This window comes from Camellia sinensis, chromosome 13 (assembly GCF_055761805.1).
Source record: "Camellia sinensis isolate YWXY chromosome 13, ASM5576180v1, whole genome shotgun sequence".
Taxonomy (NCBI): Eukaryota; Viridiplantae; Streptophyta; class Magnoliopsida; order Ericales; family Theaceae; genus Camellia; species Camellia sinensis.
In genome coordinates, this window is record NC_138973.1 from 7,239,777 (window position 1) to 7,259,091 (window position 19,315).

Sequence of the window (19,315 nt, forward strand, 5' to 3'; positions counted from 1 at the left end):
TTGCTTCTTAAGTTAAAACTATTTCTCTATATGGATTTACTAGTCATACCCAGGAATTGTTGTTAAGTGGAGGGGTGCATCTAATTAGTATAGAGTTGTTGAACTCGGGACTCATAAACAATGAACTTAATATGTAATGAAGGCATTGCACCAATATAGTTGTGAAGAGGTGTGGATGTTCAAGTAATCTCTTTGAAAGTGTCATCATGAGCCATTATATATGAGATATAACTCTAGCCCTGCTAATGCGAAGCACAATAGTGAGGATTCGAGTAAGAATAGTTATCCACAATAAGCTATAATTTTTTTACCACATTTGATTTACTATGTGATTGTCACCATTGCATTAGTTGGTGGGTCCCACCACTCATATATGTTACAACGCAGTAGTGACAAATCACATGGTAACCCAAATATGGTAAGAAAATGTAACCTCTGGGTCTGAAGAAATTGACTTCAAAACCCCAATTGCTTCCTCAGAAGACATACCACCATTTGGCTTCCCACTTACTGCCATTAACCCACGTGAGCTTCTCATCACAAACCCACAAAGACCCACCATTTTTCTCCTATGTTTCTTCCAATTCACCATAGACCCATTGCACTTTGAGTGGTATTGTCTATTATTACCAGTTAGGGCAGTGTAATTGACATTACTACAGCAAATACTTGAGTTGCAAAGTACCAAAACAGCCATTGATGATATTATCAGAAAGAATTCAATTCGGGAAGAGCATAAATTAGAGGTATGTTGTGTTTTGCATGATGGGTATTCTTTGAATTGTCTATGAGAAAGGAAATTGCAGAGATATCAAGATAGGCGTTCACTTACCAAAGAAAATTGGATGATGGATTATCAGTTGAATGAGAACTTCGTTTGGCGTAGACAGAGTTGAGTTTTCGAATCTGTCACAGTGAGGAGTCGTGAGAGCGTTCGAAACTATCTCAACCATCATTCGTTCGGAACCATATCTTGTGTGCAGTCCAAATAATTTTTAAATGGACGATGCAATCTAAATAAAATATTTATATAAAATTATTTTAGAAATATTTCTATTTATAATTTTTTTTTTCTATTAAACTTTTTATTGGTGATAAGTCTATTTTTATAAAAGGACGAAACAAGTCTAAGAATTGATTTTTTTTTTTTTGGTGTGATAAGAACGTCATTAATGATTGTTTATATTTTTATTCCATTGTTGCCATAGTAATTAGAAGTAATAATAGTGGTGGTAATATAAACATATAAATAAATTAGATGGATAAATAAATTTTATAAGTAATGTAAACAAATAAAAAATGACGTGCGAAAATAAATGAGATATAATCAGATAAATAATATATACAAATATGACAAATAACAGAGATAGAGAGCGATAGACAGATAATGATTATTGATAATTTTCAATAAAAAAAAGTATTAATAAATATATACACAGGGGTTATTGAGAATTTCCAATAATAAAAAAATACAAATAAAAAAATTAAACAGAAACAAATAAAATAAAAACAAAAACAAAAACAAAAACAGAAATCTAATTATCGACTACCAAAATTGACGGTGGTATTATCCTCCCCCAACTCTGAAGTTCATCCACCAAGCTCCCCTCTCTCTCTCTCTCTCTCTCTCTCTCTCTAGTTTGTCTTCATATCAATGGCGGCGTCTACCAGTGCCCTAGCTCCACAATTTTCTAACCGCCACGGACTAGTTGAACCCAGAAACCCTAATTCCTCTTCGTTTTCATTCTGTAAGCTTTCTCTCTTTCATCCATGATCTTTGTTTTTGTACATATGTTTATTATACAATCTTTTTTTTTGGTTAAGATTGCTATTTGTAGTCTTCTTTTTCACACGCACACAAATAGTTTTGTTTGGGGTATTTTGATTTTAGGAATTAATTCCCACAGTTCTTATGTTTCTAGATATGTAAATAATATCAATCAATTTCGAAACTTTTTGCATCTGGAAATTGGGATTTGCAGATGAGGTCCTTTAATGGGTACATTACTACATTGTTGTTAAATATTATTGGAACTAAATTTGTTGGGTTTTATTTGGTAGAACCTTTATATGATTTGGGCTCCTTTACTATGTTTCTTTATAATGGATTTATTAGTGTAGTGGAATTGTATGTTGAGGTCTTTGTTTGTCTTGGTCTCTGGATGTAACAATGAGTTTCGTTTTTGAATGAATTTAGATGACACAGTTCTTGTTAGTATATTACTACGACTTAAAAAATAAAATAAAATAAAATTTGCCGTACCTCAGTAATCAGGTGTGTAACAAATTAGGCAGTGTTGGGTGTGAGGGTGGGTGTATAAAACCATTGTTGATCCCAGAGTAGAAATGCTTATTTGGAAGAGTTACGAATGAGGTACAATACATAAAGTCCCTCGAAAGCCCTCACATTGGTAAGGGCCAAAAGCAACCAACCAACCTAAGGTTTATTGCAATAGTAGTTTTATAGAAGGAATTTATACATTGTGGATTCTCTTTTAGCCAAATCATTGACCTTAGTTGCCTTATGTGTGCATGCGTGCAGATGCTGTGTGCCTTTGGGAGAGAGGGAGAGATGGAGATTGCAACTCACTTGTGAGATCCAAGATCTCATTCAAGAGATATGAGTATTTGAAGGGGTCATGTCGTTGTGTTGAGTTGTGATGTAAGATGAGAGCGGACCACACTCTCTTACAACCTTTCTTGCTGGTGTTTATATGCAGAAGATTAAGTTATTTTGACCAAAAGGCTGATTTTGAGAGTTTGTATGGGTGTAATTATGGGGCAAGTGGTTGGGGGTTCCAATGGACAAAGGAAGACAAAATTTTGGGGTACGATTCTAGGATTTTGAGTAGTATCCATGAATAACAGTAAGGTTGCCTTGGATGATTTTTATGTGGTATGGTTTGATGCAAAAGGAATTATAGTTTAGGCTTGTCGAGTAGGGCCTAGTGGTTACAGATTCTTGGTGGTGCCTTGGAGAAAAACAGTCCAGGGATGTCGCAGTATTATAGATTCTTCTATTGTTGTTAGATAGATAACAAATATCCCTCATGGCTGTCAAAATACTAGCATTTCATGTGCTAGTTCTGCCAGTTTTGGGTCTGTAGTTTTCTTAGAGTCATATGTCAACCAATGCAAAGCAGATTTCTTTGTTCAGAAAGGGGTTGAACTCTTGAGGAGCTATAAGTTGTTTTTTTTCATCTTTTTTAGCTTTGACTTCCTTAATATTTTATACCTACAAATTAATTATTCTTTTATTGTCCCATTTTTTCTAAGGTTTGGCAAGACTCAAGAGTGTTAAGCTCTTACACAAGCATTATGCAATTCAAACAGTATAAGATAATACTATTGCATGTTTTTAATATATGACGATATGAAATAACTTATATTCTGCTGTTGCTTTTTTAGGTAAATTGAATCCATATTCCAATCCAGTTGGTCCTCCTATTGCATCATGGCCTGGTAGTACGATTGGCAAGACCCGAAGATCTCTTCGTATACATGGTTTATTTGGAGGCAAAAAGGAAAATAATGACAATGGTGATGACGCGCCCTCAAAGGTTCTATAAATGATCTTTTAATTAAAATTTATGTATAGGTAAATATTTTGTGGGATATATAGGCCCACCTTGTTAATGCTGATGTAGCTGATGTAGCACAACCATCCTTTATTTTTACTCCTTTAAAAGAATCCGCCTTCTAGATGAATGCTTGATCAATGTACATGCAACTTTGCAAGCCAGCTAGGATAATCCCCATGTTAATGTTCACTTGGGGTCTTAAGGTTTTGTGCTTGATATCAGTTACCTAATGTGACATTTGTCTCAAGTATAGCAATTTTACAGCTTAACATATATAATGTGGTCCAAAAATATAATAATTTTAGTTCTGACTTAACTGGCTATGTTCTAAGTGCCTGAAATTGATATACAAAATTTCATTTCTGCAGTATTCTAAATACTGAAAATCTTTATTATTAGTAAGCATCTCAAAAGAACTTATGCTTTTATAAAAAAATATTTTTTTTATAAACTATATACTGCCTGTTCAGGGAGATGATTGGATAAATTTTTACTTAATCTGAGAGACATTGTTTTCAACTTAAGCATTTGTGGATATTGATAGTGATTTGTCACTTTTAACTTATTGTGTATCAAAGCCAATTTTATTCCTGATAAGTTTGGTCTTGGTGTGTACTGTTTGTGCTTCTCTCTTTTTATTTCTGTTTAATTGTCAAATATACTTGGTAAAGCTGATCTTATTTTCTGTTACTTGGGTGTGTAGGCTGGAATATTCGGTAACATGCACAATTTATATGAGACTGTAAAAAAAGCCCAGATGGTAGTCCAAGTTGAGGCAGTACGTGTGCAGAAAGAACTTGCTGCGTATGTGTTACTCAGCAGATCTATTTTTTCTTTATTCTACAATTCCCTTTTCACTATTATGATGTGTGCATGGATTTATTATGGTCATTTTCCATATTTATGCTTGCTATTATATTCTGTTTTGCAGAGCAGAGTTTGATGGCTATTGTGAAGGTGAGCTAATAAAGGTATGATTTGAGACAAAAAGGCTACTTTCTGAAACAACATTTTAGCTTAAAAAAAGGCCAAAAAACTGGATTGGTTAGATGCTTCTGTGACTTAGCTTAGCTTTCGAGCTTTTAGAAGCTGTGTCAAATGTGTAAGACTTCTTATCACAATGTGGAAACCAAGAATCAACGTCCACAGTTCCTGCGCCACCTTGCAATGGATTAGGAGGTGATTCATGGATTGTCCATCATGTTTACACATGCAATACCAATTGATGTGTGCATTTGTCTCCTTTTAATTAAGTTATCAATGATGGGAATCTTCCCATGCGAAGCACACCAAATGAAGAAGGCCTCTTTAGTGCGCCAAACCCCTCTCGACGGGAAAGAAGACTCACTGCTCCCCATAAGCGTAGCATAAAAGGACTTCACATTACCGAATCACCAACATCATCAATAGGGGATGAATAGAGCTACCAAGGAGATCCAACAACTCTTATCATCTCCAAATCATTAAGCTCTCTCCAAAGGCCAACATCACAAAATTTAAGCAGATTTATCAGCTTTATCTTTCTGATTTTTTTTTATTTATTTTCATGGCACAAGAAGCATTGGATACATTTAGCATAGCACGTAAAATTAGTCACGATATTCTGAATGGCATTGGAGTGATCTATTTGTTGTTTTTCTCCCTTAAATTTAATTTTAAAAACAGATGTGTTTCGCTTTTGTATTTGTTTATTTTTGGATTTAAAGAGCATCATTTTTTGCATATTATTCATCATGCATTTTGGACAGTGACTCCTCCCCGTCTTCATTGGTTGCCTTTCTTTTGCTTATTGGCTCGATTCTGGCTTGTGGTTATGTTTGTCCAAATTCTTTTTAAAAACAATATGCAACTAAATTATTATAGTAGGAGTTTGAGCTACCTCCATCGCAATAACGGAAGTCTTGTTCCTGTAGCTAATAATTGTTCTCAGGTTTTTCCTTGGTAGTAGTGCAGGCTTTGTTTTAATGTTCACGAAGGATTCAATTTGACATCTCTTTGGGCTTTTCTGTAGGTAACACTTTCTGGTAACCAGCAGCCTGTGCGCACTGAGATAACTGAGGCTGCAATGGAGTTGGGAGCTGAAGTAAGTGACCCAGAGGAAGCTTTTTCATTCTTTAAGTCTGTTGCTCAGCTTCCTAATGTTGTTCACACTACCGAAACCTGTAATTACATGCTTGAGCTCTTGATGGTTCATAGGAGGGTTGGTGATATGGCTGTTGTGTTTGATTTGATGCAAAAGCAAATTATCTATAGGAATTTGAATACTTATTTGATCATATTTAAGGCTCTTCGTGTAAAAGGAGGGATTCGGCAAGCCCCATTTGCACTCGAGCGGATGAGAAAAGAAGGGTTCGTTTTGAATGGGTATTCGTACAATGGTCTGATCCATTTGCTTCTTCAGTCTGGATGTTGTAAACAGGCTCTGGAGGTTTATAGAAGAGTCGTTTCAGAAGGGATTAAGCCTAGTCTCAAGACCTACTCTGCGCTTATGGTAGCATCTGGGAAGAGAAGGGATATTGAAACTGTCATGGGCTTACTTGAAGAGATGGAGAGTTTGGGGTTGAGGCCGAATGTGTACACTTTCACCATATGCATTAGGGTTCTTGGGAGGGCAGGAAAAATTGACGAGGCTTATGGTCTTCTGAAGAGAATGGATGACGAGGGCTGTGGACCTGATGTAATTACTTATACAGTTCTCATCGATGCTCTTTGTCATGCGGGGAAACTTGACAGGGCAAAAGAAGTGTTTCTAAAGATGAAATCCAGCAGCCATAAACCTGATCGAGTGACTTACATCACCTTGTTGGATAAGTTCAGTGACCGTGGAGATTTGGACACTGTAAGAGAATTTTGGAGCGAGATGGAAGCAAATGGTTATGTTCCAGATGTCGTTACTTTCACAATACTTGTTGATGCTTTATGCAAAGCAGGGAAGCTTGATGAAGCATTTGGTACCCTTGATAACATGAGAAAGATAGGGATCTTGCCAAATCTACATACTTATAATACATTAATAGGTGGACTTTTGAGAGTTGATGGATTGAATGAAGCGTTAGAACTTTTTGATGGTATGGAATCGTTTGGCGTGAAACCTACTGCTTACACGTATATCCTTTTCATTGACTACTACGGCAAGTCAGGTGAACCTGACAAAGCTATTGAAACTTTTGAGAAGATGAAACTCTGTGGAATTGTTCCTAATATTGTTGCTTGTAATGCATCTTTGTATAGTCTAGCGGAAATGGGTAGACTTGGGGAGGCAAAAGGTATATTCTATGGACTTAAAAAGAGTGGACTTGCTCCAGATTCTATAACCTACAACATGATGATGAAATGCTACAGTAAGGCAGGGAAAATAGATGAAGCCATCCAATTATTCTCTGAGATGATAGAAAAGGGATGTGATCCTGACGTGGTTAATATCAATTCTTTGATTGACACTCTTTACAAGGCTGATCGGGTAGATGAGGCATGGGCAATGTTTTGCAGAATGAAGGAGATGAAGCTTCCTCCTACTGTTGTGACCTTCAACACATTATTGGCTGGTTTAGGGAGAGAAGGGAAGGTTCAAGAGGCCATGGAATTATTTGAGAGCATAACTGCACAAGGGTGCTATCCAAACACAATTACCTTCAATACACTTCTCGATTGCCTTTGTAAGAATGATGAGATTGATATGGCCTTGAAGTTTCTCTTTGAGATGACAGCAAGAAATTGCTTTCCCGATGTTTTTACTTACAACACTGTCATTTACGGTTTAGTTAAAGAGAACAGGGTTAATGATGCATTCTTGTTCTTCCATCAGATGAGAAAGATGCTCTATCCTGATGATATAACTTTGTGCACCCTTCTACCAGGTGTTGTGAAGGACGGACGGATTGAGGATGCTTTTAAGATCGCAAAGAGCTTTATTCACCAGGTTAGGAATCAGACAGACATCTCTTTTTGGAGAGATTTAATTGAAGGAATTCTGTGTGATGCTGAAATTGATCAGTCCATTTCATTTGTTGAAATATTGATAGTTGATGAGCTTTGCAGAAATGACTCAGTATTGATTCCTCTAATTAAGGTTATGTGCAAGCGTAAGAAAGCCCTCGACGCTCACGAACTTTTTGTGAAGTTTACCAGCAGTTTTGGAATTCAACCTACACTAGAAGCATATTATGTTCTGATTGAGGGGTTTCTTGATGTTCATCTCACTGAAATGGCTTGGGGTCTTTTTAAGGAGATGAAAACTGTTGGTTGTGCTCCTGATGTTTTCACCTACAACTTGTTGCTTGATGATCTTGGGAAGTCTGGGAGGGTCGATGAAATTTTTGAACTCTATGAAGAGATGCTCAGCAGGGGATGTAAGCCTAACACCATAACTCACAATATAGTTATTGCTGGTCTTGTCAAGTCTAATAGAATAGAGAAAGCCATAGATTTGTACTATGATCTCATCAGCGGAGATTTCAATCCCACTCCTTGTACATATGGTCCTCTCATAGATGGTCTCTTAAAGCTGGGAAATTTGGATGAAGCGAAGAGTTTCTTTAATGAGATGGTGGATTATGGATGTAAACCGAACTGTGCTATCTACAATATTCTTATAAATGGATTTGGCAAAGGAGGGGATGTGGAAACTGCTTGTGAGTTGTTTAATAGAATGGTTAAAGAGGGAATAAGACCAGATCTGAAGTCCTACACCATTCTTGTAGATTGCCTCTGCGTGTTGGGGAAAGTGGATGATGCTGTGCACTACTTTAAGGAATTAAAGTCGACTGGCATTGATCCTGATTTAATTTCTTACAACCTTATGATTAATGGCCTTGGGAGATCAAGAAGAATAGAAGAAGCTCTCTCTCTTTTCAATGAGATGCAGAGTAGAGGGATTATTCCTAACCTTTATACCTACAATTCCTTGATTCTCAATCTTGGGATTGCTGGAATGATCGAGGAAGCTGGGAAAATGTATGAAGAACTCCTACTTAAGGGCCTTGAACCTAATGTTTTCACATATAATGCTCTCATTCGAGGATATAGCATGTCTGGGAATCCTGATCGTGCATATGCGGTCTATGAGAAGATGATAGCTGGGGGCTGCAGCCCCAACACTGGGACATTTGCACAGCTTCCTAATTAATTTTGAATTTTTTGGGGTTACTCCTCGGCTTTTCATTGTCCTAATTTCTGATGCCAGTACTCGAGGCACGCAAGGTATCAACCCTTTGGATTTCTTTCTGGCATATCCCCAATATTCATCACTGGCTTTTCTATTACCTTTTTGAATTTTAGATTTCTGACATTGTTTGTGTATTAATTTTAACTTGGCAACCTTTCACTTAATTTTGCTTACACTTGTTTTCTTTCCAAGAATGTTTGGCTTAATTGTACTTGATCATTTTGGTTGTGATAGTGTGGGCCTAGTCGTGCTTGCAATGTTGGTGGTGAGATTGCTACTACCATGCTTCAAAAGGTTCCAAGGTCTGTGGTCCGAATATTTGAGGTGCTTTTTAAGTTCTCCTGACTGTTGTCCACAAGGATTGTGAATAATCACATATTGTATATGTCCTTCAGGTTCTGTAGTGTAATGGAAAAATAGTATTAGTGTAAATGATATCTTGTCCCTTGTTCAATCCATATGGATAAATTTCAGTCAATGTGCAATAAAATTTCAATTTGGGAGAATTTGCTTATTGAATTTGAACCTTGTTCTCTACTGTCTGATGTCTATATCGCTCCATTATGTTCTTGCATAGACCATTATTTGTGGTCATGTACCATTGGTTTTGATCATATATAGGAATTTGTATAAAAAATTAGAAAATTGCAGACTGCAAAGCAAAAGTGAGATATTCTTTTGGCAGAAGCCTGGTATGAATACTCATAATCTTAGTTTAAATAGGCTGGAATTTTTGTCAGAATTGGCATTGTGGGATTGATAACTGGGGTTTTTGCTCATTTTCAAATGAATTGCAGTTTTTTTGAGGCGGAGGTGTAGATATCTATTGAAAATCCAATCTCCAAAACTTGAAGAAGATCTTGTTCAACCACAGAATTCAGGTATGACAAGAAAAATTCATGAAAAGAAAAGGAACTGTAGTGCTAATGTAGCTCCATTGGGAAGCCCATATTTAGTTTTGGTTTCAAATCCAGATACGGCAAGTATTTTTAATGAGAAAGAGAACTTAGGCTTTGTCAATATATGTTATTTTGCCTTAATGAGAATGTTATTTGTATTGATTACTCGTTATGTTACAGAGAGCTGAAGATGAGGAAGGAGAAGAAAGGTACAAATTGGTCGGGAGCAATTGAGAGTAGAGAAGAAGTCAAGAAGCTAGATTGGATGCCTTCGAAGGTTGAAATTTTATACATTTTATCTGTGAAGAAATATTCTTTTATTTTGGAGTGATTTGGAATGATCTAAATAAGTGCACTTTTTTACTTTTTATGAAATATGAGTTAGATATGGGTTGGGTTTAAAGTGATGTGTTAGAGAGGTGATGCGACTTAAATAAGATGATGTGACTTAAATAGAATAGTGATTTTTTGACTTTTTGACTTTTTTAGATTATGCCAAACAAGGCCTTTCTTGTGAAGGGCTTTTTGTTGGCATTGCAATAGTTCATTTTTTATCTTTTTATATAAACGTTCTTTTGTATGGAGAGAAATGTAATAGTACTTGCTCACTCAAATAAGAGGGATATAGCAGTATTATCAAGACAATTGAGAGAATGATGTAAGAGCTGGAGTTCACTCTTGGAGGCAAGTTGAAAATAATCATATTCATTGACAAATTTTCTTAGCACCCCTGATCTCACAAAATTAAAAATAAAATAAAATAAAGTCTAAAAATCCAGCTTCAATCTAACATGTGTAGTTAATTAACATAACTAAAAAAAAAAACAACTAATTTGAAAAAAGAAAAAAAAAAAAAACAAACTTGCAATAGTATAGGGTTTCCTTTTTGTATAATAAGAGAACAGGTGTTTCCTATTGAATCAGAGATTCTGCAAATGAGTCCATGGCTACATATTGCAACTTTGCAAGGCTCTCTCTGTATTGAATGAATACGACTCATATGTATATAGTATGACTGAATCTTTTTTCAATTTATTTTTTTAGAGCTGCTTCTTAAGTTGTAGAATCTTAAGGAATGATTGACTTTTCATTTTGTTTGCTAGATTTAAAGAGATAATTGTTTAAAACATCAGGTTCTTGCTCTAATCACTAGGGCTGTTCACTGGTCAGATCGGTTCAGTTTTGCTGGCCATATGTCACCCAAACCAACAACTTTGGATTGAAGAAAATCTCAACTGATCTTGACTGAATGATGGTTCAAAACTGATCATTTCCGGTGATAAAAAACCAGTTGGGCTTCAGTTGGTCGAGTAACAAACCTCCATTCTCAACATCAACATAAAAGATCTCGACGAAGAGAAGTTTTTGGAGGAAGAAGATCAGAGGGGTTTTGGGGGAGAGAGGGAGAGGGAAAGGAAAAAGAGCTTTTAGGGAGAGACAAGACAGATCTGTTCTACCACCACCATCTCACAACTACAGCGATGATCTCAGTGCCATCACCACGATCTTAATGCCACTGTAACGATCTACCATCGCCACGGTCTTGGCACCACAATCTCACAGCCACCATCTCACTGCCTCCAGTGGATTTGAGTGAGAGGATGATATACAGGGTGAGAGGACATTAGGGTGAAAGAGAGATGCAGAGAGGAGAGTTAATGTGAGGTGATAAGTCTTGGTCGATGTGTAAATAGATAGAAAGTGATTGATAAGTAAGAATGTGTGATACAACTGTCTTAAATGATAATGTGTGATCTCTTAAGCCAATGACAGCACGCCACATGGACAACTAATTCATATAACAAAATCCATTGGTCAATCGGGTTTATACGAGGGAAATAATTGGTTACTAGAAACCCAAACCGACACCTGAATCTTCTTTTTTGCACATTTGAAGTATGATCTTTTTATCTCAATGTAATGTGTGCTTGGCTTACATTTGGCATCATTGTAACATAACATTGTATGTAAATCAGGTGGGGCCGGCTCTGATAAAGGCTGAAGTCCCACGGTCAGCACAGAGAGGGAATCTGTTTGACAAAGATCGTGTCTTAAAGACAGTGAAAGGGTAATTTATCAAGTCTGAATTCTTTGTTACTTGTTTCATGAAATTTGCATCACATGTTTTAGCAAAGAAACATTGTCATCTGCTTGCAAAAGCTATGCATGATCTTGAATGTGAAAAAAGCTTGTGGAACACTTCACAAAATTGTAAAAAATGTAACTAAGGCTGTTTTTGTGTGGGAGATTTGGGGCCACTAAATATTTGTCAATCCCTAATTTTAAAGTCTTTTATTTGGGTAAGGGGTTCTGAAATGCTACTTGGAATTTTTGATGAGGGATATGGGCCTCAAATAGATGGTTGAAATTCATTTGAAACTGGTTTTGAGGAATACCAGATGTATTAAATCCAGCTCCCTCCCTTTCTTTCTCTCTCTCATGTGCGGACAACTTGTAAGGAATTCCTTTACCTTTGTTATTTTCTCCTACCTGGATAAATGAAAATCACAGTTGCCCAATTGAGGGGTGGGGGTCTTTCCGTTAGGTTATTATTAGTTTTTGGCAACCAATTCCTTGATAATTAGCATAGAGTTGACTGGAAAAGATACCACTATGTAACTGATCTCAAGTAAAATTTTTGGAGTCGATAATATCCTAACAATTACGTTTATGCTTCCATTTTTATTAGTCAAGATGATCGTGAATGGTAAAGTATTGATGCTCTCCCTTTCTCCTTGTTTTGTTTTTGTTTCAATAAGCATGGATGCAGGACTACTTATATTTGAAGTGGATTATAAAATTGTGAAGACTATTGTTTTAAATGAACATGGATACAAAAAACCAAGTTGTATGAATTTTGTTTTAAATAACAGCTTTTGCAAACCTGGTGATTTGGAATTATAGAGTTTGATCCCTTCATTATGAAAATCTCTACATTTTAAAATCTCCATCCAAAGTCAAGGTGGTTTATTTGGAGTATTTTTTAAATGGATGCTGGACGTTTAACAATTGTTCTTATTTTTGTGCAGTATATTGAACAAATTGACCCCAGAGAAGTTTGATGTTCTCAAGGGCCAGTTGATTGATTCTGGGATAACAACGCCTGATATTTTGAAGGTTATCTCACAGATTTTAAAAGATTCTATCTTCAAAGTTTGTGGTGTTAAGTAGTTGTTAATAAAATGGAGGACTCTATTTTCAAGTGCAGGATGTTATCTCATTGATATTCGAGAAGGCTGTGCTGGAACCAACATTTTGTCCTATGTATGCTCTTCTTTGCTTTGATCTCAATGAGAAGCTTGCGCCTTTTCCATCTGATGAACTTGGTGGGAAGGAGATTACATTTAAGCGAATCCTCTTGAATAATTGCCAGGAGGCATTTGAAGGTGCTGACAACCTGAGGGCAGATGACTGCACCTGAGCAAGAAATGGAACGTAGGGATAAAGAAAGAATGGTTAAATTGAGAACTCTCGATAACATCCGCCTTATTGGGGAGCTTCTGAAACAGAAGATGGTTCCTGAAAAAATTGTCCACCACATTGTTCAGGTTAGATTTTTTTTGGCCATCATCATTACTTATGGTATCTTATGATTAGATTTCTGAAGAGTTCTAATGCACTGATTGTCTGATATAGGAGCTTTTAGGACTTGATCCCAAAGATTGCCCTGATGAGGAAAATGTGGAGGCAATATGTCGGTTCTTTAATACTATTGGTAAGCAGCTGGATGAGAGCCCAAAATCTCGGCGAGTCAATGATATCTACTTCAACAGGCTGACAAAAAACACCCAACTTGCACCACGGATGAGGTTTGTTAAAATTCACCTACTACACACCTACCACTACCACCTACTACACACTCACCTACTCTCCACCTACTCCTCACCTACTCCTCACCTACTCACACTCACCCTCTTCTATATATAGGAATCATGAATCATTGTAATAGAAATCAATACATCAATCAATTAATAATACAATTCTCTCTATTTCTCTATACATCAAATTTTACATGGTATCAGAGCAAGTTTAGAACCTAGTATTTTCGCTTCCCCAGCGGGCGGCAACCTCACCTTAGCCGCCCGCCGGACCTCAACCTAATCCGCTAGAATTTTCTACACATACCTTGAAATTTCTTCGAGTCCACCACCTTCACGCCCAACTCCTTCGAGTCGCTGTCCTTGACTCACCCAGTCAACCCATCACCACCATTTTTCCTACCAGCAAACTTGCAGAAGAGAAAGCAAAGGAACTGGTGTGTTCATCCCACAGTCGTCGCATCCGAGAAGAAAGAACAGGCAAGGGCAAAACAGCTCATCCCACAACACGAAGTTCCAAAGGCACTCTGATAACTCCAGCGGTTCTCTCCGCCGGTTTACTCGTCCACCCCGGCTTGTCCTACGCCGAGTTTGCCCGAGCCGAAGTTGAGTTCGGCTTCGCATTCCCTCCTGACCTCAAAGCCGTACTCTCCGCAGGAGTTGAGTTTCCAGGGGATACACCTGGCCATATTAATGAGCTAGGTATGCAACCTGGTGAAATAAAGAGGGAACAAAATCAGCCACCTAGGCCTACAATGGGAGAGAACCAGCAACATCACAGGGTGTCTTCTGTTCCAGTGCCAGACACGAATATTGATGACAGTGGCATGATGGACAATAAAATAATTGATCTTAATATTCAAACAACCAGGAACAAGGAATGGATGTTCTAAGTGGGGCTAATCATGAATCTGCTGGTACAGCTTCCAGAGCCTTGCACATGCATTGTCTCTCTCTCTCTTCCTTTTAATTAAGTGTTTTATATTCCACCGCCTGCACATCCTCCCCCCAAAAAAGAAAAAATATTCTCTGTTTTCTTTCTCTATTTTATTTTATTCTTATTATTATTTAAAAAAAAAAAAAAAAACTCCAACCTATACTTTTCTTTTTTATTCTTTCCCCACAATCTTTTTTTTTAATCAACCCACTATCTCTCTCTCTGGTCCCGTTGTCCACTTTAATCAACCCCACTATCTTTTATTATTATAATATATTTCCCACACTTTTATCCTTCACTCACCCTATATCCACTGTTCATCAATATATATATACTGATTTTTCACAAAACTTTATTTTATTTTCTTTTTATTTTTTCTATCTTTCTTTTTCATCAATACTTCAATATTCTACAACACAGTTGGTGAGTATCATCTTTTTTCCATTCTCTTATTATTTTTTTTTTTATTCCAATACCCAAAAAAAAAAAAAAAAAAAAAAAAAAAATCCATTCACCACCAACTCGTTTTCATTTCACAAACTTGTCAGTTCTTCATGTCGGGGCTCACCCCGATCACCATTTTATATTTCAAAAAAAAAAAAAAAAAAAACCAAAACAACAAAACCACATCCACAGGCGGGATTTTTCTTCTCTACTCTGCCGCCGGTCTTTTCTTCTTGCCTCCGTCCTGGGCGGCCCTTGACGGTGTTGCCTCCGTGTTTCCCACTCCATTGGGCACGATCACTCCACCCTGCTCCTCCACTACAGCATATGGCGGACCTCCAAATCGGAACATCACGGTGGCCTTCCGCTTCAGCTCCTTGTTTTCTGCCTTTAGCACACTTATCTCTGCTCGCACATCCTTATACATGCGTTGGAGCAGAGCCAGTTGGGCGTTTAGCTGCTGCACCTCATTTGTTCTACTTTGCAGCCGGTGCGACAAGTTTGTGACCGCAGTCATGGTTTCCACACATGACTTCAATGTATACTGATTGGCCTCAATATCCGTTTGCACTGCAATTTTTTGCTCCACCGACCGCATCGGAAAGTTCAACGGAGCAAAACCAGAGGTGTTTGGTTGAGGTTCACGGGCCACCGCACCTGTTATCTCTCTTGTTGACTCGTTGAGGTCGGGAAAGAGAGTGAGCAGACCACGGGAAGATGAGGCCATGTTCTGGATAGCTGAACGGGAAGAAGAGGCCATGTTTTTTGGGTTGCTGAGTGTTTCCGAGAAGGGTTGGATACAGAGTATTTACAGATTGTTTCAGAATAACCAGTTCAGAGGTTTCAGTCTGGTTTGGTTTCCTCCGCCTCCGCATTGGTTTATATTGACACTAACGACGCGGCCGACACGCCTCTCTGTCGCTCACGTGCCTCGCCGCGTCTCCGGCTCACCTTTTGATGGCTCGACGCTTTCTGTCGGGCACGACTTTTGATGAAGTGGGCGCGCCTTTTGAGGGCGCAACTTTTGATGGCACGCCTTTTTATGGATTGGGCACGCCTTTTGATGGCACGTTTTTTTATGGATTGGGCACGCCTTTTGATGGCACGCCTTTTGAAAGATTGGGCACACCTTTTGAGGGTGCGACTTTTCAAGGGTCCGACAAGACTCTGTAAACTGTCCCGACATTGATTCCGGTTAGCTCCTTCATGGGTCCGACAAAACTCTGTAAACTGTCCCGACATTGATTCCGGTTAGCTCCTTCATGGGTCCGACAAGACTCTGTAAACTGTCCCGACATTGATTCCGGTTAGCTCCTTCATGGGTCCGACAAGACTCTGTAAACTGTCCCGACATTGATTCCGGTTAGTTTCTACAAGGGTCCAGCAAGACTCTGTAAACTGTCACAACATTGTCTGCTACAACGGTCTGACATGACCCCATAAACTGTCTTCTACATCGGTCTGACACCGCCATCCAGTGTCCTCTACACCGTTATGACACCACCATACAGTGTCCTCTACAACGTTATGACACCACCATCCAGTGTCTTCACCAATGGTCTGACACGACCATACAGTGTCTCCTATCCTCTTTTATTTTTATGTATTTTCTTGTTTTGTTACTCTCTCCGAACTCAAGTTGGTTAGTTCCTATCCCCCTTGAGTTTGCGGGGGGCTGTTAAAATTCACCTACTACACACCTACCACTACCACCTACTACACACTCACCTACTCTCCACCTACTCCTCACCTACTCCTCACCTACTCACACTCACCCTCTTCTATATATAGGAATCATGAATCATTGTAATAGAAATCAATACATCAATCAATTAATAATACAATTCTCTCTATTTCTCTATACATCAAATTTTACAAGGTTCATGGTCCGCGATGTTCTTGATCTGCGGGTCAACAACTGGGTTCCTAGACGTGAAGAGGTTTAGTTCACAGATCCCAATTTCTTTGTCATGTTTCTTTTTTTCTTTTTTTTTTTTTTGGGGGGGGGGTAGTGGTGGATTTGGGGTACTACATGGAATGCTATATTAGCCATCTTTTTTTCTAACCATCTTATATGATCTCTGTTTTGGCAGGTCAAAGCAAAGACTATCACTGAAATCCATTCAGAGGCAGAGAAGAACCTAGGGCTGCATCCTGGAGCGACTGCAAACATGAGAAATAGTCGTAACGCCGGGGCAGTTGGGCCTACAGGGCCTGGAGGCTTTCCCATTAACCGACCTGGCTCTGGGGGTATGATGCCTGGCATGCCTGGGGCCCACAAGATGCCGGGGATGCCAGGGATTGATAGTGACAACTGGGAGATTCCTAGAAATCGATCGATGCCAAGGGGTGATGGATTCAGTCGTACTCAGTCTACTGGACGCCTTCACCCACCTTCGATTGGCAAACCAGCACTCTTCAATTCAAGATTGTTACCTCAGGGCAGTGGTGGTTTCATTACTGGTATGACCAGTGCTCTGTTGCAAGGAAATAGTGCACCACCAAGCCAGCCTTCCAGCTTTGCTTCAGTAGTTGAACCTATAACTCAAGCCCCTAAGCCTGTCACTCTGGCACCCTCGGCAAATCTTTCTCCTGAGAAGCCACTGGCTTCAGCTGCAAAATTGAATCATGCAGATCTTCAAAGAAAAACTGTTTCCCTTTTGGAGGAATATTTCAGCATTCAGCTTCTGGACGAAGCATTGCAGTGCGTGGAAGAACTGAAATCTCCATCATATCACCATGAGGTCGTTAAAGAAGCGATTGCTCTTGCATTGGAAAAGAGCCCTCCTTGTGTAGCACCAGTAATAAAGCTTCTAGAGTTCTTATTAAATAAAAAAAGTTTTGACCACTAGAGATATTGGAACTGGGTGTCTTCTCTATGGCTCGAGTATGGATGATATTGGCATTGATTTGCCCAAAGCACCAAATGATTTTGGGGAGGTTATGGGAAAATTGGTATTGGCTGGGGGCTCAGACTTTAAGATGGTTGAGGAAGTTCTGAAGAAGGTGGAAGATGACAGGTTCCAAATAGCCATTTTTGATGCTGTTGTTAGGTGCATTAATTCTAGCCCTTCGGGGCAAGAAGTCTTGGCAATGCAAGGAACTGGTGTTGAGGCTTGTAAAAGTTTACTCTCTTGATTCGAAATAACTGTTTCTGAGTCATATTGGGGAGCTGTTTTTCAAGTGTTCTCATACAGTGGAATCCAGACAGTTGCCCTCATCACTTTTTCTCTACACTCGCCATATTTTCATCAAGTTACAATTTGTGATCAGCTGACCTGATATCAACCCATGATCTGTTTTCTTTGAGTTTTTTTTTTTGGTAGTTTATTAAATGAAGTTCTAAAAAAAATGTCTTCAAGAGGTACAGGCTTTTACATGATCCAGTTGTTGCATTAAATTTTGAATTCAAATGTACCGTATAATATTGGATTTTGCTACTAGGCTAATATATGGTCCCAATTTTGATGATGTCTTACATTATCATGTCTTCTTGTTCTATTGATGGTTTACCATATCCTTCAGGGAAATCTAAAGGCAAAGGCACAACATGGTGTTGGGCCGCAGACTTGGGACTTGCTGCTCTGTTTTGTCATTACTTGACCTTCAGAGTTGGACCAAGATAATGAAGAAGAAAGTGATGATGGGAATGTGAGAGAACCATAAAGATTGGCTTGTCTGCTGGTAACTTAATCATAGAAGTCATCTTATCGGTCGTGCACGAGGTAGGTTTGTCTGCTGTTAACTTTACTTAATCTCATGTTAATCATAGTAGTAGGTTTCCGTTGTTTGGATCACTTTACCTCACTCCACACTTACCTGTTCAGATTGCTTCACTGATTGCTGAAGTGAATTTGATGTGGCTTGTAGAATTGAAAGATGACTTCCATGAAAATTGTATGGTTCAATATTTTGACGAGGATGTATCATATCTTGAAATTCTGTGTTTTGATCCGGCCGAGGGTGCTTTGATTATAGGAGGGTATGAATTTTGAGAATAAAGGATATTTGGCATGTTTGAGCGTGGTTTCTTGCCCAAAGTAGGATTGGTCATGCATTCAGCATCTAGTTTTTTAAATGTATTTTGCCTGATTAGTGAAAATTCACACTATTTGTGCGGAGGTAGTTGTGAATGATGTATTTTATTTTGTCACATGCATGGCCAATAGCTATTATGCCTTGGATGTGTAAATTCTAAAGAGAATATGAAAAGAGGTTTATATAAATGTTCCCTCAAATATACCATTCAAAATATTGATGCAAACATTTTTTTTCTTTCTACTTGCTTTTTATTCAATTCAACTTGTTCAACTTGGTATGTAAGATTCTAAAGGTTTAGGTTTTTATCGGTTCAGGATTTTGTTATTCAACTGGTTCGGGAAGAAAATTAAATGACTGATTTTGAACTCAACCACTGCCAGATATCGACTGATTTTTAAACGGTCATTTAATTATAAAATTCTCTGCATAAT

General features: G+C 38.2%; 1 protein-coding gene and 1 pseudogene across 10 annotated transcripts; both read left to right on the plus strand.

The window, feature by feature from the left end:
* Positions 1-1,532: 1,532 nt before the first annotated feature.
* Positions 1,533-9,641, plus strand: LOC145805917 (uncharacterized). Of its 9 annotated transcripts, none has more exons than XR_014348210.1 (7): positions 1,533-1,748; positions 3,409-3,560; positions 4,285-4,385; positions 4,513-4,552; positions 5,593-8,780; positions 8,980-9,069; positions 9,543-9,641. XR_014348210.1 is itself a non-coding variant. In XM_082901355.1 (5 exons), the coding sequence occupies exons 1-5, from the start codon at positions 1,655-1,657 to the stop codon at positions 8,704-8,706; spliced, it is 3,501 nt and encodes a 1,166-aa protein (XP_082757481.1). In that variant the 5' UTR covers positions 1,533-1,654; the 3' UTR covers positions 8,707-9,264. The 9 variants fall into 9 exon arrangements, 2 of the variants coding, with proteins under 2 accessions (XP_082757481.1, XP_082757482.1); XR_014348211.1 differs by having other exon boundaries at positions 8,980-9,047; XR_014348208.1 differs by having other exon boundaries at positions 5,593-9,047.
* On the plus strand, positions 9,486-18,321 carry LOC145805918 (eukaryotic translation initiation factor-like; annotated as a pseudogene). The gene is made up of 8 exons (XR_014348215.1): positions 9,486-9,626; positions 9,825-9,921; positions 11,621-11,712; positions 12,674-12,761; positions 12,853-13,192; positions 13,281-13,453; positions 16,723-16,783; positions 16,937-18,321. The product of XR_014348215.1 is annotated as a eukaryotic translation initiation factor-like (transcript).
* The last annotated feature ends 994 nt before the right edge of the window (positions 18,322-19,315 follow it).

Bases quoted from the DNA above. Each gene is read 5' to 3' on its own strand.
- LOC145805917 (XM_082901355.1), top strand. From the start codon at position 1,655: ATGGCGGCGTCTACCAGTGCCCTAGCTCCACAATTTTCTAACCGCCAC. The intron at 3,561-4,284 runs GTTCTATAAATG...TTGGGTGTGTAG, and splicing joins GTGATGACGCGCCCTCAAAG to GCTGGAATATTCGGTAACAT. The intron at 4,553-5,592 runs GTATGATTTGAG...GCTTTTCTGTAG, and splicing joins GTGAAGGTGAGCTAATAAAG to GTAACACTTTCTGGTAACCA.